The 25242-nt window shown below is 41.7% G+C and overlaps 1 protein-coding gene across 9 annotated transcripts in view; it reads right to left on the reverse strand.

Annotated features, from left to right (window-relative positions):
- cacna1c (calcium channel, voltage-dependent, L type, alpha 1C subunit) overlaps nt 1-25242 on the reverse strand; it is a 230128-nt gene that overhangs the window by 55515 nt on the left and 149371 nt on the right. For 7 of the 9 annotated variants that reach the window (XM_066667051.1, XM_066667049.1, XM_066667047.1 and 4 more), the window contains exons 4-8: nt 19256-19395; nt 7408-7547; nt 5780-5941; nt 4457-4659; nt 1808-1911 (exon numbers count right to left, since the gene is read on the reverse strand). In XM_066667051.1, the coding sequence (XP_066523148.1) occupies nt 1808-1911; nt 4457-4659; nt 5780-5941; nt 7408-7547; nt 19256-19395 (749 nt within the window). Of the gene's footprint in view, nt 1-1374; nt 1479-1807; nt 1912-4456; nt 4660-5779; nt 5942-7407; nt 7548-19255; nt 19396-25242 lie in introns of all 9 variants that reach the window. The other 2 variants (XM_066667054.1, XM_066667053.1) reach the window with 1 other exon arrangement.

Consider the following 25242-nt stretch of genomic DNA (forward strand, 5'->3'; position numbering starts at 1 on the left):
GATTTGTTTATTACCTTTAATCACAACAAGCTCCACTCCTTTGTGGTTGTTTAGCTTTTGTTAAGTGTCTTTAATTCATATCTTGCATTATTAGCATGCCGCAGTATGGGTTTCCAGCCTACAGCACGCTTTGATTAGAAAATGACCCCAGATGGAAAATAATCTCCTGGTTTCACTCACACAAGCAATTAATGGCCATAAAACCTATTTGGTTCAGATTAGAATGACAATGGGGAATTAAAAGATACCTTCCAGGCTGATAGCTGCTTCAAATTCTTCACACAGGTTAAAGGATATCTGATGTACACGTGCTACAGTGACCATCGGTACCTTAATTAACGCTGGAGAGAATAAGCAATCCAGTGGCTGACTACATGTATAACTGCAGACTCATGCCTGATTAACATAACCATGAACCATCTGTTTTCCAGTATATAATAAATAATTGGAATTTTTGTTGAGATTTTCCTGCCCAGTTCAGTTACTTCTACCTCCCTCTTTAGCTAGATCTCTATCACACGATACCACCAAGCCTAGAGTGAAGACTAGCCCAGTCCTTCTCCGAGACACATTATCTCAGCCACTACATCTTTTCAAACTGCTACTAATGCAAAGGCATTGGACATAACACATTAGTAAGAGAATGCTGATTCTGTTACATTAACTAACACTGACAGCATCATGCTGAGCCATGTGTGGGACCCACAGTGAGAGCGAACAGGATAAAGCACTTACAGATACTGAATGAATGAAATCCATATGTTTAGTCAACATTACGGGCCATTTTTACAGATAAAGTTATAGATCTTTGGAGTAAAATCCGCTCAACATTCACAAAGTGAAGAGATCATATTTGTGAACGTTAAGGGTGGCTAAAAGAACTCACATCTAGGCATTTTATGCAATGGTTAAAGGGTTGTGCTGTTTTCCAGCTTTAAAAAGCATGCAGAACTGCTACGAGGGGTATTAAACCCAGTGAATGAACCTATAACATAACACAGTAATCCTCATAGAGACGTGAGCAGATTATCTAGCATTATCTAGTTTAGTAATCACATTCAACAGCCAATTTCAATCATATCAGCCTCAGCAGCGTATGTGCTTATTAATATCCTCAGGAATATCACAAGAGTTGCTCTGTGAATATGTAGAGGAACATAGCCCTGTGATATTTCTTTACAAAAGCTTGGGATGTATTTGTTGATTGATGTTAATTTATAGGTGACCACTTGGCAGAGCTTTCCTTTCGTTTTTGTTCTTGTATTTTCTTGTATTTTATGACAGGTTAGGACATGATCCCAGGATCCTCGTGGGCCCTGATTAGCAACCTCAGTTTTGTCTGTCTGTCTTTTCACACAGCTGTCTGTCTCTTACCCACTCAGGACCCCCAGAACCAAGTTAAGAACAAAAAATGAGCCAATGATGATTAGAGTAACAAAATAAAGCCACGGCCAGGTAGTCCCTACAGCGTCATTCACCTGAGAACGAAAGGAGAGGGGGTGGGGGTAGAGAGGGATGGAGAGATGGAGTGATGGGGAAAGAGAGAGGGAAGGAGAGGAAGGGACAGTTAGCAAATGACTGGACTGGAACAACAATAATGAGCCTGTCTTTCACTGGATGTGCCGTGTCTTTTTCTCTTTCTCTGCCTCTCTGTCCTTTTCTCCTAAGATATAAATCCTGTTCCACTGGTCCAAGTGCCTTTTTTTGTTTGTTTTGGTGTGTTCTGAAACTCCAAAATGGGCACACACACACACAGAGAGAGACACACATGCGCGCACACACACACATAAACACACACGTCACTTACCCGCTCAACACACCCAGAACCAGATTTAGAACGAAAAAGGATCCAAAGATGACAAGACTGACAAAATAGACCCAGGGAAGCTCATAGCCCATAGCATCCTGCATCTGAAGAAGGGAAGGAAGGCCAGTTAGGGAAAGAGAGAAAGAGAGAAACAGAGAGAGAAGCAAAGAAATGAGGGCGACGGAGGAAAACTCAAGGGGCAGACAAGCTTAAAACAGACGGCCGTCTTTTTATGCAGCTACTTGAGGGTCACTTGGAGAAGGATGACTGGAAAAAAGAGCTTTAAACTACAGCTCCTGCTGTTTCTACAGACAGCACACAGAATGTACGAGAGCCCACTGGTGTGGAGTAGTCTGTGACTCACATCACTGTATCAAGAGTCATTCTTCATTTCTCAGGTGCTTTTCTTAAACATCACAGATGATCTCTCATAAAGCGCTGAATAAACTCCGTAGTGTGTTATTATGGAGGAGATGAGAGGGACCAGCACTCTGCAGTGTGCTCCTGCAGTATTCTACCTCTCTGGTGTAAAGCTCATTATGACAGATACTGTGTTGACCGTTTGAACTGGCAAAACCTGCTAATGGTAAAGAGGTCAGAACAGATGTTTTCATTTTTTCCTTAAAGCAATGCCCCAGCATTATTCAGGCATTATAGGCCAAATACATACTTCATGTAAGAATGCAAATGCTTCCAGCCACACCAATATACAGTGGAACCTCTACTTACGAACTTGATCCGCTCCGTGACCCGGTTCGTAAGTGGAAAAGTTCGTTTCTCGAGTCAATTTTCCCCATTTAAAATAATGGAAAAGCAATTAATGCGTTCCAGGCCCCACCCCCCGAAAGTCACCCTTTTTGCACTGATATATGTTTACAACACTCTCAAATTAGTAAAAAAATACGAAAAATAAAAAAGAAATACAGTGGTAACAGTAATAAAAAAGAAATAACGTTGTAAGTGGTTACACATTGCTACCTTGAAGACGTGACGACTGGCTGGAGGAGTAACACAGGCACTGGCTGTATGACGGGAGGTGGGGGGTGGGTGGAATAACGGAGAGTAGGCGGGTGAATGTGAGGCGACGAGGCGTGGATACGGCTTAACTTAGCACGAATTTCAATGTCTGCTATTTACACTAATGCTAAATTGCTAAAGCTACAATTTGCTAATCTTAAAAGCTCATTCAAGTCTGGGCGCTGGGAGACTCGCCTATTGGGGTCAGTGGCCATTTCCAGCCATCGGCCCGGCGGAGGCTCGGGTTCATTTCTAGAGTCGTGGTTCATTGGTGGAGGCAAAAATATATTCAAATGCCCGGTTCGTATCTTGGAAAGTTGGTTAGTATAGGTGTTCGTTAGTAGAGGTTCCACTGTATATATATATATATATTTACATTAATGTGCATCTTAATGCAAGAATTAACAAAGCTTTAAGATTATGCCACCGACTTAAAAAAAAACCTCACACACTCATTCTCTCACTCATGTTTAACAAATGCTCCACAAATGAGTGCTGTTCAATCCTTCGCCAGCTTTGCGTATAATAAGTGCCACCAGGCCTCTATTACCCCCCACTTCCTCCAATGCCCCCCCACATCATTAATTTCTCTTAATGAAAAATCACCATGTCTTACAAGCACCTTGTCTATTGAGCCAGTTTTCTTCAGAGTAACTGCTGACCTGGCATGCTGCTGATTTATTTCATTACAGAAAACCCATGTAATGGTGGCAGGGTGACCTCAAGATTGACTCATCAGAGACATGCATAACTTAATTAAGCTGACCCATTGTTTAATATCCATGCAATTTTCAAAGCAAAAAGGGGGCATAGCAAATACTAACAAAGAGGGCTGATCATATAATTAATAAAAAAAAGAATGCACAGAACAGTTTTCAGACATTTGGAACCCAACTGTACATTTACACACTCATCTACTGTCCACAAATTTACCTTTTGTGGCTACAGCTGCTCTGATTTGTCCTCTGTTGCATTCTAAGAAAGCACTGAGCTGAAGGACTTTAAATTTGTAATGTGTTGTAAAGACATTGACATAAACCACATTTATATCAGAAACCATTTTCCCCCATCAGCTTGTTTTCTGTTCTTTTACAGAATATAAGCAAATGCTGCCTGTAGTAATGAATAGCTACAGATAAAGGAGATAGAAGAGCCAAGGCTTTGTACTTTTACTTAAATATATGAGCTGAAATAGAGCCACGGGTAGAAAAAAAGGAGAGGACAGTGATAGTTGGAAGTGTGGGGTACTTTGAGTTTTTGCATCCTCTAATGAAATAAACTGAATATAAAATGAGCGCATTTGTTCAACAACAAGTTCCAGATTTTATTTATCTAACCTGCTTACTCAAACCATCCCACCTCCTGATTTAGGCAAGACATACGCACATGCACACACACGCACATGCCCACACACCCACACTCGCACATGCACACACAGGCAGGTTGGTAACAAATGAAATCTCACTATTACATATTTGAACAAATCTGTTAATTCATCATTAAAGTCTGTATTAACCTGTTCCTTTTCTAACTGTATTCAGAAAGAGCACCATAAGTGGTTAACTGTGTACAAGGGTTAAGTGTGTAATCCTGCAGGGTGGAGTGTGTTTTGTGGACTTGGAGCAGACTCACCCAGTAGAGCACGTCCGTCCAGCCCTCCATGGTGATGCACTGAAACACTGTCAGCATGGCAAAAGCAAAGTTATCAAAGTTCGTGATGCCATCATTTGGGCCTTCCCATCCCATCATGCACTGTGTGATGTTGGGTGGGCTGCAGTGGCGCCCATGGGAAGAGTTCGGAGCACAGGGTGCAGGCTTCTCTTCAGATATAGAACCTGATGGAGAACAAGCTCTTTAGTCCTTCAGAATATACTGTGCATTTCTGATTATAGAACTTTTGCTTTGTTTGTGATTTAAACAGGTTTTAAAGAGCTGAATATCCCAGTATTTTCACAGTACCATACGGTCAAAAACAGAACTGATTTCACTAGTTTCTGTTGAACAGGATTAATGTTTGTAAGCTAAGGAAACAGTCCTCAGTTTTAGCTTTTGTTAAATAAATAAACAGCAGAAACTGAGAAACTTAGTGGAAAGATGAAAATTTCGGATATACTCATATTTTAGAATGACATTTTTCTCAATGTTTGATTCTTGTCATTAAGTTGGTAGATAATCTAAGGTCTATGTATAAGTAAAAGCAGTCTGTTGGCTGCAATAAATAAATATTGGGTGCTTTTATTGCTTTATTGATCAACAAATCCAACAGCATTTAACCATTGGTCCCAATTTACAACACAATTACAAACTGCTGGAAAACTGCTGAATGTTTTATAGACTTTAGGATGCTGTGGAGGAGCAGGTTGTAGCCCAATTTTCTCCACATGTCCTTTGCCAGCCTCACCAGATAAAAAGGAGTCCATGCATCACAGCAAAACACATTTGAAGGAGAATGCAAACTGCCCTCATCAGGTAAAAGATGCCTACATGATATGAATGAAAAAATCACCAGGCATCAATGTATCTTATTATGTATTATGTATTCATTCATTCATTGTCTGTAACCGCTTATCCAGAATCACTGGGCGCAAGGCGGGAACACACCATGGAGGGAGGGGCCTGTCCTGTCCTGTCACAGGGCGACACACACTCACACATTCACACCTACGGACACTTTTGAGTCGCCAGTTCACCTACCAAAGTATGTTTTTTGGACCATGAAGGCAACCAGGAGCACCCAGAGTAAACCCACACAGACACTGGGAGAACACATCAAACTCCCCACAGATAGTCACTCAGAGCGGGGCTGGAACACACAGCCCCAGGACCCTGCAGCTCTGTGACTCTGTGACTCCGCCGCCCTGTATTATGAATCTTATTCCGGCAATCTCCAGCACTTAGACTGCTGTATCATTGGTAAACCTAGAAGAACATTTAAGGGAAGGGCATGCTGCTGACCTCTGTGTCCATCACTGAAGAAAAAGCATGTGCGGTGCATCTTCCCCATGAAGAGCTCTAGGCCGATGATGGCGTAGATGATGATGACGAAGAGTACGAGCAGGGCAATGTGCAGTAGGGGAACCATGGCTTTAATTATGGAGTTCAACACTACCTGTAAACCTGGAAGCACACAGACAACAAACACCAGAGTCAAGAACACACAGCTGAAATATAAATACGTTCACAGGAACCTACAACTGCAACCCATTATACTCTCTGCTGGGCATTCAGTGGTAATTGTAGAATTCACCAAATCCATTTAAAACCATGACATAATGTAAGGTCATCGGGGGAAAAGCAATAAAATACTGCATCCCATTTGCTCTGATTAAGTTTTTTGCAGTGAATATGGCTAGTTACTGGTGGTCATCCTCACTGTACTGATGTCTGTACATAGGCATGATATTTTCTAACTGGCCCCTTAAAACAAAATGGTGGCTATATCACAGATGCATTTCAATCATTGTTGCCAAACAATTAGAAGAAGAAGAAGAAGAAGAAGAAGAAGAAATAGAAGAAGTCAAAGAAGAAGAAGAAGAAGAAGAAGTCGAAGAAGAAGAAAAAGTCAAAGAAGAAGAAGCAGAAGAAAAAGAAGAAGAAGAAATAGAAATCAAAAAAGAAGAAGAAAGAAGTCGAATAAGAAGAAGTCAAAGAAGCAGAAATAGAAGTCGAAGAAGAAGAAGTTGAAGAAGAAGAAGAAAAAGATGAAGAAGAAGTCAAAGAAGAAGTCGAAGAAGAAGAAATAGAAGAAGAAGAAGGAAGCCAAAAAAGAAGAAATAGAAGTTGAAGAAGAAGTCAAAGAAGAAGAAGAAGAAGAAGAAACACCCTTATTGCTCCACTTAGTGAATCTCTACATTTCACCCATCTGTGGTAGTAAACACACAAACACACACACTAGTGAGCAATTCTTCACAAACACTAGGGGCAGTGAACACACACACAGCCGGAGCAGGGGGCTGCCAACCACCTCTCCGCCAGGGGAGCAGTTTGGGGGTTAGATACCTTGCTCAAGGGCATTTCAGGCATGAAGAAAATCCCAGGAACTGAACAAGCGACCCTCCGGCCTCAAGCTCATGGCTGCCCCTCTTTGATGATAGATACATCTTCAGGACCTTTGCTCAGTTTTTTGACATTTAGCCAAGCCATTTAACACTGTTTATGTTTAACCTAGATTTTCCTTTTTTACGTAAAGTCCTTGTGAGGAAGTGAATGTACCTTTAAACTCTCAGGATCTAAACTGGACCTTAACTTGACTTTTTGAACATTTACACAGAGTGTACCTTGGGGAATCTGTACAGTGTCCTCTTTTCTTTTCTAGATCAAGGCTGCATTTACATTAAAGCAAAGTGTATAACTTACTTGTGCTATTTGGCCTCTTTGTGAGAGTGGTTAGTTGTGAAGAGTGTAAGCACAAGAGTTGAAGGCTAGTTTTGTGACTAATGAAAAATGAGGGTGAGAAGAAACCTGTCTATGTTTTAAAATATGGGTTTACATTATTTCATGTGTCATTCAATCATCTCACTGTGTAAGTGTGTATCTCTCTGTGTGTGTGTGTGTGTGTGTGTGTGTGTATGTGTCTTACTCACTGGGCACTCCAGACACTAATCGTAGAGGTCTCAGCACTCTGAATGCTCGCAGGGCCTTCACGTCAAACCCTGCTGCCTTCCCTCCAATTGGTGTCCCTCCATCCCCTTTAGTGGCCTGCTCTAATATAGCACTGAACAACCTGAGAGAGAGAGAGAGAGAGAGAGAGAGAGAGAGAGAGAGAGAGAGGGTAAAATCAGTTTTACCCATGATTTTGTGGTGCTCCTGACCGTTGAAGAACAGATAGACTACACTCCTGCTGATTAAACAGACAATGAGTGTAGAAACAAGGGCGTCATAAGAGATTAAAGACAAAGTGCTTGAGTAAAATTCCTATATAAAGATCAAAGTGACATTTCCAAAAATAACAATAAAATTAACATGATACTTGATCAAAGAAAGACAGTAAAATAAATAACATGTTTTTGATTTAAAATACAGTTGAAGTAAGAAGAGAATAGAGAATGAACAGAAAGTGCTGAGGAGATGCAGAGATGTGGAGAGAGTGAGAGAGAATATCACAGGAGAACAGATATGTTGTCAGTCTGCTTTTAAAAACCTCTCCAGTCTGTGCACATCTGTCAGCTTCTGGATGTTTATTTCACTTGACTGCTGCGTCGCGGCTGAAAGCTGCCTCAACTTGTTTAGTTCTGGTTCTAAGTACTGTGAACAGGTTCCGTTACTGGGCAATGTGTTAATGTACAGCATAAATCTAGACTTCGAAGTGTCAACCATTAGGTTCCTGAGTGCCTAAGGTAAACGTTAGGGTAGACGTGTAAGGGTTAACTGAGCTCCAGTGTATCTGTAAGTTTCAAGGGTTAACCTTTAATGTCCAGCATATCTCTACATTTCTACGGTAAATTTTTTTAGAATTAACCCTTGATGTCCTACATATCTCAATATTTCTATGGGTTACCCTTCAGTGTCCACTACTTCTTTTCGTTTATTTATACGATATGCATTTATAAAAGTATCAAGTGTACAACATAAATGTACGTGATGTGTGTTTGTGTCTCTCAGCGGCAGCGTCTTTCCTCAGACCAATTCTCTCAGTTCAGGAAGCAAAAGAACAACTTCAAAAGGCAAGCCGCCGCCACATTAGACACACACGGAATTATCAATTAACACAGATGGAATGGCCATTTCAAAAGACTCCTCTCTTCAGCAAACACCTCTCTCTCTCTCATTATTCCTCTCTCTCCATGGCCACTCGCAGTTATGGAGTGGAAGACATGTGATTAAGACAGGACATTCAAACCCAATTAATCCCGCTCAGGCTCTGTGACTCTAATCAGGATGCAGGAACTGAACACACTCACACCTATCAGAGTGAGTGGAGGCTGAAATCTGCTGTGAATTGTATCTCTGTAAGACTCTGTACACTATCCCTAGAGAAGTGTGTGTGCTCACCAAGCCCCTAAAGGCCTGCTCCACCAGGCACGGACTCCTACAGCTCTGCACTACCTGCTGCAATACACAATACCCTGTCAGGCAGATATTTATCAAACTCCAGCTGCACAAAGCAAACAGCTGCTTACTAAGCTACTGAAATTCTGCCTCTCTCGCCATAAAACACAACACACCAGCGCTCTCCGGGCCAAGGCTGTCTTCTGTCTTGCTTTTTAAGACAGAGCAAATTATGCTCTCCACGTTCAGCATCATGACTGTGATATCGTCTGCTAGTCTGAAATGAACACAACACACATGCGGTCATCTTTGAGCATGAACATTGGGAAAATAAACATGAAGCATGAAGATAAAACTGGGGGAACATGGGCACAGAAACCCACTGACACCAGATGTAAGCGATGATGAGTACTGTGAAATATTGGCTCTAAGCAACTAATAATTCACAGGGTTAAGACACAAGGAACACAAGGAGCAGAGGGTGGAGACAAGGACCAAAACAATATAGAAAAACTTGTGAAATGTTGTAAAAAAAACCAAGGAGCGTGAAGACTGGAAAACTGAATCAGATGCAGATCCAACGTTATATTTAGGCAATGTAAAGAGAGAGGTTTTTGTGCTAGTTTAACTTTAACTAAAACTACTTATAGCTAGCTCTAGTTTTAAACAACCATAAGCAGTAGGAACTATAAAATAAACAAGGCTTAGTTCACTCTACATAGAGTTAAACATTTATTTATGCATTCAGGTACTTATTCATGGTTCTACATTTGCTTCAGTAAATCAATGTTAGGTTAAATCAGTGGGGAAATTAGGACATTTCCAAGTACAGCATCGTCCATCCATCCATTATCTGCAACCGCTTATCCAGTTCAGGGTCACGGTGGGTCCAGAGCCTACCTGGAATCACTGGGCGCAAGGCGGGAATACACCCTGGAGGGGGCGCCAGTCCTTCACAGGGCAACACACACACACCTACGGACACTTTTGAGTCGCCAATCAACCTACCAACGTGTGTTTTTGGACTGTGGGAGGAAACCCATGCAGACACAGGGAGAACACACCAACTCGTCACAGACAGTCACCTGGAGCAGGAATCGAACCCACAACCTCCAGGCCCCTGGAGCTGGAGCCTACGTGCCGCCCTACAGCATCATCATGTCAGATAATCACAATAGCCTAATGATCCTGTCAGTACTATTACACACTGCCTATGAATACATTTGGTTTTCTGTAAACGTCCACAAAGACCTGAAATGGAAAGTCCATTAATAGTACTTACATCCTTACTTACAGCATTGCATACTGTTGGATTAAATGATGAACAATAACTAAACAGAGTAATGTTACACACATCATGATTTGAATTTGGTGCCACCAGGCTTCAGAGGTTTTCGAACTTCTAGAGTTCTACTATTGAGAGCCTGCAATTTCCCTCTTATTCCACAAACATATACATTGTTAAAAGTAATTATCAGTTTTCTAAATAAATCATTATGCTGTAAGTAATATCACTCAGAGTTTGATGTGGTTCCATCGTGGCCTGGGACCAGTCCCCAGTAAATATAAACGTAAATATCAACATTTTTAGAATAGCAGTAAAAGAAGCCAGATGATGATGAGTTTAAGTTTCTTTAGTGAATGAATATTTGAAAGATTTGCTGACTGATTCAATTGCTAATGAATCAATTGCTAATAAAGTTTGTGAGGCGAAATAACTGTCCAAGAAAATGAGAAAATGAGTCTTAGAAACAATCTCGGACCATGATCAGGCCCACAACTGTGGTGTTATCAGCTAACTTCACAACAGAGCTTGTGTCAGTATGTTTCTAAGGGTTATGACATCATCATCACATCGTCTGATGTATTCAGCAGCTGCCCATGTGTATTCAGCCATGTCAGGATGACTCTGAGTGGCTGTTGCTCTGAACACATTTGACTCAGTGCATTCAAAACAGTCCTGGAGCGCTGGTTCTGCCCCTCTGCCCATACGCACACTGCCCTTACTGATGATTTTAACTTGTTTTAGCAACTGTCAGTACTGAGGGAGCGGGAATAGAGAGATGAGGTCTGACTGGACAAAGTAAGGGTGAGGTTTGGTGCTGTGGGCAGTACAGGACGCTACTTTAAACATTCTTTAGTGTGTTTTTCAAATAGTGCGGAGGGAATACTGATAAGAACTTTACTTAGTTACAAGGCAGTTTTAGTGCCTCATTAGAATTATCAGGGGACCTAGACGGCAATAAGAATTCCCTTGACGCATACAGGGGTTCACTTTTATGTCCCCAGAGACATTGTATGAGGTGAATAGAGGCTTGTAATTACTACTGCATTTGAACACAATACACAGATGAATAAAATTACAAACATATGCTCCTCTTATTTAAGCAAACACAAAGGTCAGGATTAAACAGAAGGAAACCTGTCAGTCCAAAAAACCAGAGCTGAATTCTTTGCTACGATAATTTATTTACTGTTAGTAATTGTTATTTAAAACAAGACCACACAGACAGTTTATTGTGGGCTGCATATGTCAGAGAACATGGGATAAAATGAGCAGTTCTGATTTGGCTTCTGTTCAGATGTAATAAATGGAATCATTAGTAATCAAATGTACCACCCCCTTATCTACATCTCAGATTATAGCGGTGGATCAGTGTTAATGTTAGAGTGCAAAGGTGAGGTTAAACAGTAGAACAGACAAGACAAAAGCCAAGTATTTAGAGAAATGAGTGCAAAAAAGAGTAGATGAATGAACAAAGTGACTAGTGAAAAGTAGAGAGTAGAAATAAGAATACTGAGAGAACTGAGCGTAAAGCACAAAATAAAAGATGATGCGTTCAGTCCACTGACCTGGCCTCGCTGTCAGGTTTCTGCCAGTTGTGTTCTCTAACCATTGTCAAGAATGTCATCTTCTACATGTCAGGCCAAAATAGCAGACTTGTGATTGGTGCTTGTTTTGTCAGTCAATTTTTTATTTTCCCGCAGGATTTCCTGCGATTCTTGGCCATGTTACATGTGACTGTAACGTCCTGTCTGTTTTCCTCACCGTGTGCTCATGTAGCACATGGTTTTGGTTGTTGTTCTTGTCTCTGCCCTAGTCCCGCCTTAGCTCCGCCCTCGTTATTGTCCCCAGGTGTTCCTTGTCAGTGCTCTGTATATATAATCCCTTTGTTTCAGTGCTCCCTTGTCGGTTCTTGTGTGTGTGTAGATGTGTTTCGTTGTCAGCTGTCTTACACATTGCCACCAATCCACAGTTGTTATGTTCAACTAAGTTCTAGTTTGTTTCCTTGTCTCCATGCTTGTGTTTGTTTTCTGTTATGTTTGTACGTCCGCATCCTGCCTCAACTGTGACAGTGACACTACTGCTGGGGGTGAGGGTGTGAGCTGTGTGTGGCTCATTATCATTTAAAGGAACAGGGGCTTAATGCTGCTGTGGCACAGGTATCAAATCAGCCTTTGCATAATGCTGGAGAAAGTCAAAGGAAAACAGCTAAAAACTGGAGCTTGAAAAATGAATAGAAGGTTTCCTAAAAGTACAAATTTGGTAAAATAAATATGTCATTTTGATCTGCACAGCAGGTGAACAGAGCCTTGTGATAATTACCGTGCTGGTACACCATGCTCTCAGGGTAAAACTGCACACACCTGCACCTTTGCTTCTAGCAGACACAGCACCCACAGAGCCAGAAGAGCGAAGTGGTGAAGGAACATTGTGGGGAAGCCAAGTTTCCATGAATATAACAATGCAGCATTCTATAATTCCACACTGAGATGGAGAACGAGCCTCTGTTATATTCTGTAGAGTTCAGAGGTTTGAGAATATCAAAGTATATGGGTTTCTCTCTAAGTGAGTTTTTCTTGCACAAGAACACCAGCTGTATGCCATAAACATTAGCGTGAATGTCTTGCCAAAGCTCTGCCAGGACTAAGGGCTATTGGATCCTCTGGCTGATATGGTCAGAAATAGTATGATAAGAATGACCAAATGATATGCTTATAAACAGATAAGGAGCTCAGTATCCATCATTAATCATCAAAGAGCATGTTTTCATTTTTACAATAATCTGATAGCTTCAGAAATAAGATTTTGTTAATAATCCAGACAAGTTTGTCAAACTGACATTGAGAAAAACTGTAAAATGAGAGTGGAGGAATAAGAGAACCAAGCAAAAATGGTGAAAAATGAGTGTAGAAATGAGAGAAACAAAACAAGGAAAACGAGAGAAGTGACGTAAGAGAATCGAACCAAAACGGTAAAAACACAAGAGCTTTTTTTTGCCTCAAATCTTGTTTTTTTTAACCAATGCTCAGCAACTCGCGTGTAAAATCATGACATACTTTTACTAGTAAATATTTATTTAGGAATTACACATTACCGTATTTTTGTATGAATTTGTATGTACTGAAATATGCCCATAGCGTTTAGCCTTTTTTGGGAAATGTGTCTTTATTTGGTTGTAGAAGAACAGTAAGGTCAGAGTAAAAAAAAGGTAAAAAAAAAAAAAGACTGAAAAACTGAAATACAGTGTTGTGTACATAAACACAGTCCATAAAATGGCAGACGGTGGCTCTCTCTGTGTGTGTTCAGGGCTCAGCTGACTGGCCCTGCTGCTGATCTACTGTGCCGACCTGTTCTGGCCAAAGGTGAGCCGGAGGAGGTCAGCTGTGACCGGGATTGACTTTATATCAGCCTTAAGTAAACTGCCCCGAAGCACTTCATAATTATAGAGGGGAAGTGCCACAGGCAGCTTGTCTGGCTACAGAGGTGGTCATTATCTTCTTCAGCAAATGTATTAAAGTGGTCAATCTGACAAGTATCGCATCAACTACAGGAAAAACTGACAGGAGATATGTATACACGAGAGAGAGTGAGAGAGAGAGGGGGGGGGGGTGTGGATAGTGTGGAGCAAGAACAAACAGAATGACAGAGGAGAGAGAAAAATGAGAAGCAGAGAGCAAGAAAAAAGATTAAAAAAAAGGTCATGGAATGGGAGGAAAAGGAAGAGAAAAAAACATGAATTAGAAAGTTCCTTGTAGTTATGGTTTATTTTGAATTAGCATCTCATAATGTTGATATGCTTTCTCATAATCAGGGCATATCATTTCATAATTTGCTCTCTCATAGGAATGAGAGCCTCTCATTGGTCATTATTTTGAGATGGTAAAGCCTAACTCTCAGAATTACTTGTGTTTTTCTCCAGAAGCAATAGTCTCAGAGAAGTTCAGGAAAAATAAAAACTCAAACATGTGTGAACGCTAAAGCCCAGCTTTCTAAACAGAGCGGAAACCACCGCAGACGGCCGCAGCTGCAGCTGACCCGTCCATCAGGTTCAAAGCTGCATAACTCCATCATCATTAACATCAGCCTCGGTGACACCAGGCATCAGTGCGACTGTTCTAGCTCGGTGGATCTGAACCTCCTGGAGCTGTTTTTACTCCTCCATTCTCATTCCGCTCACAAATCAACAGCCTGAACAATAACAGCCTCAGCCCCACTGATTAAAATCAATTAAGCCAAGGTTTGCTGGAGCTGACCTCACACTGGGGACCGTGTGATATGAGTCTGATGAATAGTGCTAACAAAGTGCTGAGACTTTTAATGGCCCTCTGTGAGCAGGGTTAGACCCGCAGTTAGTATGGAAAAGCTCTTAGCATCAAATAATCATGAGCTCTTCACAGGGCAGCTATGGTCAAGCCTCTCTGAGTTTTTACTCCTGAAGTGTAGAGCGGCAGTCACTATCACAACAAACCTGAACCTGGTGTGGCCAGAGGGTACTATTATTATACTATATTTAATCTGTGAATGCAACCTTTCCATGTACTCAATTATCTATCTATCTATCTATCTATCTATCTATCTATAGACCTGAGGCATTTGCTCTAAGACTGCAAGGGAAGCTCAGCTTCCCCTAAAATGTCAAAAAATAAGTGATCAAATATATAATGTTGTGTGTACATGTCATTGAATAAATATGCACTACAACGTGCTCAACATTTGTTCAGAATCAGCTTCTTATCACTGGTAAAGACGCAGCTTTCCTCTCAATCATTCCCGCAGCTTCACAGTGCTTTAAATGGTGAGTGTCCATAGAGTTCAATAGCGAAGCAGTGAAGTGCAGTGAAACGAGACGAGTCATTGGATAAATGCTGGGCTTTGTCCCTCATCGGACGCTCAGCGTCTCTGGGGGTCTATGGGGCAGTGGGCTGGCCTCGGCTGGCCCGGACGCTCAGCTTCTGCATGATGATTGGATGATCTGTCTGAGGCTGAATCCCTTTTTGATTGACAGCAAAATGAGCGAATCAGCGATCCTTTGGTGTAAAAATCCATGGGAGCATTAAAATTTCATTCTATTCTGAGCTTCCCCTCCTTGAAAGTCCAGCATCCGCCACTGCTATACACTCTGGTCCTAGCATCAATTTCAAGTCCTCAGGCCAAGAATGGACAGCAAGATGTATACACTCACATGCAAATGTTTGGGCCATCCTGGTCAAATGACGGCCTACAGAGAACACACATCTGCACATTCCAGCACCTAGTCACTGTTTATGGCTGAAATTAACATAATAGAAAAAAAGGCAAAATAATGAGACCAGTTCAAAAGCTATGGCAATCTGTGATCTGTATTTTTAAATCGCAAATAATTAGAAACATAAAATGTGCCGTTTCATAATAAAGTATGTTGGGTGTGGGGGTTAAGGTAATTCTCTTTAAAAAAAATCAATAAAACAACACCTGGCCAGTGCTGTCCAAAAGTACAGAAATATAAAGTGTATGACGAGCTCAGTTATAGCTTAGAAAAGTGTAAAAGATCCATTTCAAAATGGAATGAAGTGTCGGTGTTAAAACCCTGAAAAGTAACGTGGGGTAAATATCTCCAAATATGGATTTGGTTTGGTCACTAAGCAACATTACTCCCTTCATAGTTCTACCATGAAGTACACTGTGTTAGAATCATAAAAAAAAGTTACAAAAGACCACAGGCTATGTGTAAATACAGACCCCCGCTGAGTAAAGGATGACTGAAGAAGATCCCAGCAGCCCAATTTTGATGTCTGTAGCTACAGTTTATAACGTGATGAAAATATTCACAAAGGGAAGAGCCATAGAGAGAATACAGTTAAAAGTAGCAGAACATCTCTTTTGATTGTCAGACATTCTCTGCTGGCTGGATCCTATGGTACATAATCTAATAATATTATAATGTTTATTTTATATATACCGTTTATATTGATTGTCAGCTTTTTTTTATTTTGGTTTTCAGCAGACTGTGTCATCAGTTTCGTTGCAGGTTTCAGTTTCAGTTGTGGCCAAGCATTTTCAGAGCATCCCCAAATGTGTCGATACAAACTGTGTATTGACACATTTGATCAGGTATATATGTTTGTCCATTCTAAGGTCAACATGCAATTCATTTTTTGCATCTTACTTGTTGCAGATTTAAAGCAATCATATTCTACGTGGCACTGAGTGTCACAATTAACGCAGGGCGGACTGATGGAGGCGGACGCACACGCTAAAACACAACAAACTTTAATAAAGCGAACTAACAAACAGAGACAGACTGACTTGTGTCAAAACAAAACTAGTAACAGAGGAAACAGACAAGGAAACAAACCAAAACGAGGAATAACAGAAACAGACAGACTTGCAACAATGACCGTCATTGTTGCAAGTCTGTCTGTTTCTGTTATTCTGTAAGTTTGGAAGGAAGCAGTGACAATAGTGAAAACGACAAGAAACAAATCAAAGACAGACAGACTCGGGAACCATGAAACTCAACAATGCAAATGACTGACAAACGGGAGTGACACAAGGGAACTTAAATACATCTCACAGACAAGACACACCTGAAACAAATAACGAGGATGACGGACAAGGAGGCGTAACAAAGGTGGAGACAAGGACAATAACAAACAGAGCCATGTGCAGAGAGAGCACATGGCGGGGAAAACAGACATGACAGGACGAGGGCGTGACACTGAGCATGCATTAACGGTGCCAGCGGGGCTTAGTACGGCCTTAGTCACCAGGGAGACCAGAGTGGAGTTAAGGTTAAGATGCTAAGAGCTAGTGCAATAGGTGTGTTGGGTACACATAAGCTGGACCCAACGAGCAACATTAGCGCTTTGTTGTAGCTGGTTTCTGATAGGATCATAAACGGCCACAGCAGCCATATTGGTTTGGTGTGAGATTTAAATGGTCAAAGATAGATGATTACAGAAATGTGGTTGCAGGTAGGAAGAGAGTTTGGGTTAAAGGAACACTAGGTATTCATTTTTACAGCACTGTTCTGAAATAAATGTAAATCATCCTACTCTCCTCCAAAAATTACATAGTGTAGTTTCTTCATGGCTGAGCCCAGAGTAGCAATGTCAGATGCTCTATTCTCCTTTTACAGATCAGGGAAGCATCACAATGATTCTGAAGCTGTAATTTTAGGGTAATAATATTATGTAGTCTTCCTCTAAGGGTGCTTCTTCATGGTGGGTAGGGTGTCAGAAATTCATGTTTACATACGTGAGGTGTGAACTGTTTTTCATACACACTGTATAAACCTGGGAATGGTCTTTCAGTCTAATATGTACAAATTCACCTTGAGACCAGACTGTTCTGACTGATCTCACTTGAATCTCAGTCCGTTCGTTCAGTCCTTCCAAGTTTTACAGTACATTCAGACCCGCTCCGGTCCACAAAAGCCCTGTCTCAGACAGACTGTAATTCTTGTAACAGATGCTGCTCACCAAGGTCAAGAGAGGAAACTCCAGCAGCAGGTAATAACAAGCTGCAGGGAGCACACACCTCCAGCAGCCCTGCTCCACTGAAGAGAGGAACGTTCCAGTGGAAACACAAGACCCAGCATGGTCACTATTTTTCGTCAGATCTGCGGAGTCTGAGGCTAGGTGTAGAGTGTGTGTACTATCTGTAATCCAAAAATGCTTGTAACTTTCCAGAATGTTGTATAACTTCATATCACAAAGCTGGTCATTTTCTTCCTGGAGGCCCTGCCTTGAGGTAGATATGTACAAACACGTGTATTCCTGTCAGTTACACTTTAAGCCAAGGGAAATGGCCCTGTCATTGGGAGATAGCTGGATTAATCCTCCAAGGTGATGCCTTAGACATCCAAGGCAGAGGGTGTAAGAAAGCACAGTCGGTTTCTTTCTTTCTGGGTGGGTAGGATGGCACTCCTGCTTCCCTCAGCATAAGCTCCGACAGCAGATGTGAACAGTTTGGGTGTATCCCATTTCACACACTGCCCTGTTACTTAGCCCTTGGTGTCTCAGTTCTTCTTGGAACAAAGGGGTATGGCATAGTGTTTGGTCTATACAGCCCTTCAAACTGAGATTGTATAAAGGCACGCTTCAAACACTGTTTTATGAACGCTATGTGAATTACCAACAAGACATCTGCGCATTCAGCCAAAGAGCCACACAAATGTCAGTGTTTACTCCTTTAAAAACTATGATAACCATCGCACAATTGTCTGCAATTAATCATAGTTAATCACACTGTACCTTCTTAGAATCAATGTAAGATCAAACAACAGGTTTATATTTTATTGATTAAAAAATGTAAATATATTTTGTTATGATTTTTAAAGCTCAAACATGGGTTAAGTAAGTTAGAAAACAAAAAAGGATCTCTGTGTTTGTGTGTATGTGTGTGTGTGTGAGAGAGAGAGGGGGGGGGGGATAAATAATTTATAATCTATGTTCTGAACTCAAAAGTAGCAACGCTGTGTTTACATCATTAAATAAATCCACTAGGTTCTGTAAAAAGTGTGAAGTAAGAGGAGGAAGTCATGTCCAAATTTGGTAAATGTTTAATTAGCATTACTTTAAAAAAAAAAGTTTAATTCCTGCGTGTGTTAACGTGTGTAAATTTGACATCACTTTTTATGACTCTTTACTTCATGAGAAGCATAAAACATCATTAGAAATGTGCTGATTTCTCTGTAGTTAGCTGTAAATGTCCAGTTCCACCTTAAATGGTGAAGAACTCAGGAGCCTGACACTACTGCAACCTTTAAGAAGTAACTGGAAGTTCTGGAGAAAAATCTGCTGAATAAGAAGCTGTACTCAGCTTAATTTCACAAGAATTAGAAGTGGGTGATAATACATTACTGTCAAACGCTTCTAAAGGCCTGAGGACCTCAATTTAAACAAAGTCTGATATCAAACCTCTGATATCACTGCAGACGTCTTGTAACTCAATTCCAAGGGGTAAACTGACACTTAAACATGGGGGGTAGGTGTAAAAATAAAGAATGGGATTGGGTGTTTGTGTTCTCCTCCAAGCATGTTGAACTTTCCTGTTGTATTTTGCTAACAGCAGTTGGAAAAGAAGTGTCAGCTGGTTTCACAAGTCATAAGAAGAACAAGCTTGCCCTCCCTGTTGAGGCTGCATGAGAGAAAAGTAACCTGACCGTTCTCACTCACCCTACGACCACAATGATGAAGTCCAGCAGATTCCAGCCGTTCCTCAGGTAAGCGTTGGGGTGACACAGCAGCCCGTACGCAATCACCTTCAGAAATGCCTCCACTGTAAAGATGATGAGGAAGAGATATTCCACTCTCTCCTGTAAAGAGGGACACACAGAGATAAAGACACTGTCAGGAAACTGTTTCTTTCATCTGAGGAACTCCCGTTACTTTCAGAAAAACAAACCTAGAACCAAAATGAGACTCTGTTTAACCCTTACAACTCTGACATTGTCAACACTCACAAAAGTCTTGCTGTGATATCTCTCACTCAGAGATTACCGGTGTAAACAGAACCATTCTGGAATCTGAACAGTCAACCAACTCCAGCTTGGTGATTGTATGTTGATTTATGGAGATGATTTGGAGGTAGAAAGAAAAGACAAATTATAAATGTGTGATGTGGTTTTGCCGTTTTCTGTCAGTGAAGCACAAGGAGCCAGGAATGCAGATGTCAGTCAACCTGATGATAGAGATCATAAACAGAACACACACACTAATGCAGCTGTAAGTATTTAATAACGTGAAATAATGTACATAAATTTGAATAGGCTGGAAAATCAATAACAGCTACACTTCTAAAGGGTGAATCCCATTTCACCTTGTCACTAACACTTAGCCCTACCCCTCCATTTTACCCCCCTGCACTACTCGGTTTATATACTGCTCTTTGTTTATATACTACTCCTTTGTTGTTTCGCTCTGGTGTCAACCAGAGGAGGATAGGTCTCCCTTTTGCGTCTTGGTTTCTCTCTCATGCTCTGGGAGTTTCTCCCCCACCGTCGCCTCGGCAGCGCTCACTCAGGGCTCGGATTGGGAATTCTGTACAGCTGCTTTGTGAAAACGCCAGCAGTAAAAAGCGCTCTATAAATAAAATGGAATTAAACTGAATTGAATTCTGAGGACTGTTTGTTCTCCATCTACAGTACTTTGGGTATTTGATCCATTTCAAGCATTTACACAAAGAAAAACATAATAGCGCAGATTACGCAGCTTGGAAAAATATGCAGATATGAACATGTTCGCAGAGAAACTCAACTGAATGTAAATGGAGTTTGGTGCATAACTATGTAATTATATAATTACATTTAAATAGTACATCGTAAAAGAAAGAGGCTGTTCTCAATCTGAAACACTCTGCACTTCTGTACATTTAAGCATTTACATGATTAACATATTATTGGAGATTTGTAGTTTGAAAGAGACATAGCACAAAGACTGTCTCTTTCTCTCTCTCTTTCTCTCTCTCCACCCCCCCTCCCCCTGCAACATACACACACACACACACACACACTGCAGAAGTGCTGATAAGTAGCCCTCCTCAGAGATAGCGTGCAGTTGGATGATTAAGATACAGTGAAGCGCAAGTGCTGTGCTTCTTTGAAATGCGGTGAACGGGAGTGTTACATGAGTTCATTTAGCTCTGCCTCCAACCTCCTCTTACACTGGAGCAGAGAGGGATTACAGCACACACTCCACACTCTAAAACTCAATTCCACTTTTCATTTCACCCACAGCTCACATTATCTCCTGACAGCCTTACAGAGACATTGTACTGGAGCTTGTTTTGATCTTGATAGGAGTAACTCGCATCCAGCAACTTCGCAACCCCTTTAATATTTTCCCCATTACATATAGATCAGATTTGTCCAGCTCTGCACTACCGGATGTGTATCTGAGGCTCTTTATCTGATTTAACTCTCTTAGTCCGCACTAATGATAAGAGCAATCAACCAACCACTGCTCTCTCTCTCTCTCTCTCTCTCTCTCTCTCTCTCTCTCTCTCTCTCTCTCTCTCTCTCTCTCTTTCTCTCTCTCTCTCTCTCTCTCTCTCTCTTTTTCTCTCTCTCTCTCTCTCTCTCTCTCTCTCTCTCTTTCTCTCTCTCTCTCTCTCTCTCTCTCTCTCTCTCTCTCTCTCTCTCTCTCTCTTTCTCTCTCTCTCTCTCTCTCTCTCTCTCTCTCTCTCTCTCTCTGAACCCAGATATTATATCTACATCTGAAGTGCATGCAATATGTTCTTCCAGGTCACAGGGGTCAACATCAGAGTAACATCACAAAAAAAACTATCCCAGTTAACACAATGTTTATATGATAAACACACACTGTATATGTTCAAACACACAAACCTCTGCAACATCTGTACCTAAGTTCACCATGCTCAGTTTTAAGCATTTTAAGGTTAGAAGGGTTAAAAAAATGACCCTGAGACATGGATTCCTGTAATTGTTCTCTGGAGTGATGTAGTGCCATCCAGCACCAGTGGAACAAACAGAACTGATCTTAGTGAATCATCTAACATCGATACCTGACCTAACTGGTGATGTCCTGGCTGGAAGCCATCAAATCCTTGCAGAAATCTCCCAACATTTACCATAAAGCCTTCAGAAAAGAGTAAAAGTGGACTGTAGTTACGCAGAGGAAACTACGTATAAAGAACTTTCCTTTTTGGAAGCAATGTCCACAACCTTTAGCCCATGCAGTGTATTAAGATGATTCTAAACCCACCTTAGTGCACATTCAAGTAAAAGCAGGGGTGGGCATGGGCCGGGACGCTCTGGAAGAGAGTAAAAATCACTGATGGGTCTGTCACCTTGTTCAAAGGTGCTACCATTGTGTACTTCTAGAGAAGACTGCTGCCAAATACAACAGGTAGGATATTAAAAAAGGCTAAAAATACCATATCAGAAAACACTCCCAAAATAGGTATAATGTTGCTGTCCAATTAAAGGCATGTATCTCCAAAATAGTAACTTTACAGGAGAAAGAAAAACCTCTTAACCTTCAATGGAAGTCAATGAAAAAAATATTTTATTCCACGTAATTTTGAAGCATTTCTATTGGTTCATACATCACACAATGTGAAGAACATGCTGTGATTTTGCAAACAAAAAATTCAATGGTAATACATTTTCCATTGGACAGCAATGATATGTGTGCAGTCCAGTGTATGGTATATATTTTTTTATTCACCAGTTTTTGAACTTTAAGCTAATAGCAGTAAACTGAAGAGACTGTCCCTGATGGGCTCTCACCTATGTTTGGTAAAGGCAGCTGGTCTCAATCCTAGTCATTCATCTTGCCTAAGTTTCTATATCTACTGGCTGAGCACCAAGTCCTCCACTTCACATTTTTCAAACTCCCATTGCTCACCGGGAGGTACATGATCGAAACATCATCAACACACCCACTCGCTCACTGGGGCAGCCGTGGCCTAATGGGTAGAGGAGAAGAATTGGGACCCCCTCAACTGACAGGAAAAATTAGACCAGGTGGGAGTGAAGGAACAGCACTTCCTCCTCTTTCAAATCTATAGATGAAGTGCCCTTGAGCAGGGGATTTCACCCCAACCCTGGGTGAAGAGGTGAACCATGTGGGAGTGTTCACAGTCCCTCATCACTAGTGTGTGAGCTCACTGCCACAAATGAGCTACATGTGGAGGTCAAATCAGGAGTGATACGGCCCCAAAATAATATCATGATATTTCAGGGTGTTTTTCTGATATCAGTATTTTTGTTAATATGACAAAACACTGAAAAATATTTGGCAGCACGGTGCAGCAGGTAGTGTTGCAGTCACACAGCTCCATGGACCTGGAGGTTGTGGGTTCGATTCCTGCTCCGGGTTACTGTCTGTGAGGAGTGTGGTGTGTTCTCCCTGTGTCTGCGTGGGTTTCCTCCGGGTGACTGTCTGTGAGGAGTGTGGTGTGTTCTCCCTGTGTCTGCGTGGGTTTCCTCCGGGTGACTGTCTGTGAGGAGTGTGGTGTGTTCTCCCTGTGTCTGCGTGGGTTTCCTCCGGGTGACTGTCTGTGAGGAGTGTGGTGTGTTCTCTCTGTGTCTGCGTGGGTTTCCTCCGGGGGCTCCGGTTTCCTCCCACAATCCGAAAACACACGTTGGTAGGTGGATTGGCGACTCAAAAAGTATCCGTAGGTGTGAGTGTGTGAGTGAATGTGTGAGTGTGTGTGTTGCCCTGTGAAGGACTGGCGCCCCCTCCAGGGTGTATTCTTGCCTTGTGCCCAATGATTCCAGGTAGGCTCTGGACCCACCGCGACCCTGATAAGCGCTTACAGATAATGAATGAAAAATATCTTATTTATTGCAACAAAATGAATGTACAGTTTTAGTATAAATGTAACAGTTTCAAAAAGTCAAACGAAAAAGTCACAAATGTAAACATTCTGTCGTGTTGTTAGGCGAAAAACGTAATAAACCTACTACAAAACTAAAGTGGAGAAAATGCAGTGCATGTATAAAAACAGCAAATGTAAACAATTATACAAAGAATACCATTAAAGCTTCACATTAAATAGAACAAAAAACTTTGCTGAGTCAGCGTGGTCTGTCTGCTTGAGTCATTCATCATTTTTGACTTTCCTCGTACTAAACGAGTTGCCTCTGCTCGAGGTGGTGAAAGAGATTAGTTGTGTTCCCCCTTTTGTTGTTACAGGCCTCTTGTGTATCTTACATATTGCCGTGGTTTATGGTGCCTCTGATATTTTGTAATGAACCTCCTCCACACGACTGAAGTGGCTCGCCTTTTTGGAGCAAAGACCTCAAAGACTGCTGAGCCAACTGACACCACACTATAGACAATATGCTTGTTGCTGTCCCTAACGGCTCATATAATGAATGTACACCCTATTGATTGTAACAGCATGACGTCATTATGTTAACAAGTCAGAAGATCAAAAAAAAAAAAATGACTGTGATTATACTGATATTATCGTGAACGATACAATACGCCACAGCCCTAGATCAAACGTTGCTGTACGGCTGTACAATGATGATCAATTACGTGTCGTGAATAAACACCAAAGAATGACCCGCTCTCTCTGTCCACACACAGGTGCAGTTGGACTTTACCTGGTCTTTGTAGCGGGGAGCTGGCGGCATAATGTCTGCTTAATGTCTACTTTCACGTACAGCTCCTCCAGGTAACGTCTAGAAAAGTTCAGGGGTGGGGGGGGGTGCGGTGTGCATGTCTCAAAGGGGTTTTATTCAGTCCTTCCATAAGCCTTCTTCAATTTCAAACTTTCGCAGAGGTTAAAAAAGAGAATCGGACGATCTCTGGAGCTGTTACATCAGAAGCCCTTTCATCTCGCCACACAAGATGACCCTCGAATGAATGGATCTCTCTAGCAGTGGTTCCCCACATTTCCCAAATCAGGGGTATTTCCTCCTTCAGCCTGAGAGCCAGAGTCTCGGAGAGGGATCTGTGCAAGGTCGGAGGTTGTGAGAGCCTTTCTGAGCGAGAGCCGTGTTGTGAACTCGTGACGCGTTCGGGCTTTGGGACCTGAAGCAGACAGAAGCGGCTCGGGCTGCCTCTGCAGAGCGTGTGCCATGTTGGCCCTGCCGATCTGAGTCATTCCCACCATCCACCCCCCACTGTTCTGCATCAGAAATTCCTACAAATCAGCACCAGCGTCACTTCCCTTCAGGCCCACACTCGCAAGGCCAGCGATGTCGAAACATCAACCACAGTGATTTATGATCCAGCAAGACGTTCTCCAATCAAACGTAAAAACACACACTCCTCATAAACCATAGAGGGGGTCCCCCACAAGACATACCACATCCACACTGTTCATAACACTACAACACTACACTTAGGAAAGACTTTGCAACTATGTGTGTGTGTGTGTGTGTGTGTGTGATTTCCTCCAGAGACAGATGTGCAGCTATTATTAGAGCTCCACAGGCAACCATCACACCCACTGCTGGGACAAAGCCATGAGAATTTGTCATCTAAATAAGGGTCTGGGGAGACCACTGTTGATACAACCCCAGCGTTCCAAGGAATGATGGGAAGACAAGGAAAGTAAGATAGATTCCATTCAAGGCACAGTATCATCAATGTGTGTGTTGATTTCTGGCACTTTTCCACTGCATGGTAGCTACACTACTCTACTGGACTCTACTTGGCTTTAGGCTAATCTGATACCTGGTACT

This window comes from Hoplias malabaricus, chromosome 4 (genome assembly GCF_029633855.1).
Source record: "Hoplias malabaricus isolate fHopMal1 chromosome 4, fHopMal1.hap1, whole genome shotgun sequence".
NCBI lineage: Eukaryota > Metazoa > Chordata > Actinopteri > Characiformes > Erythrinidae > Hoplias > Hoplias malabaricus.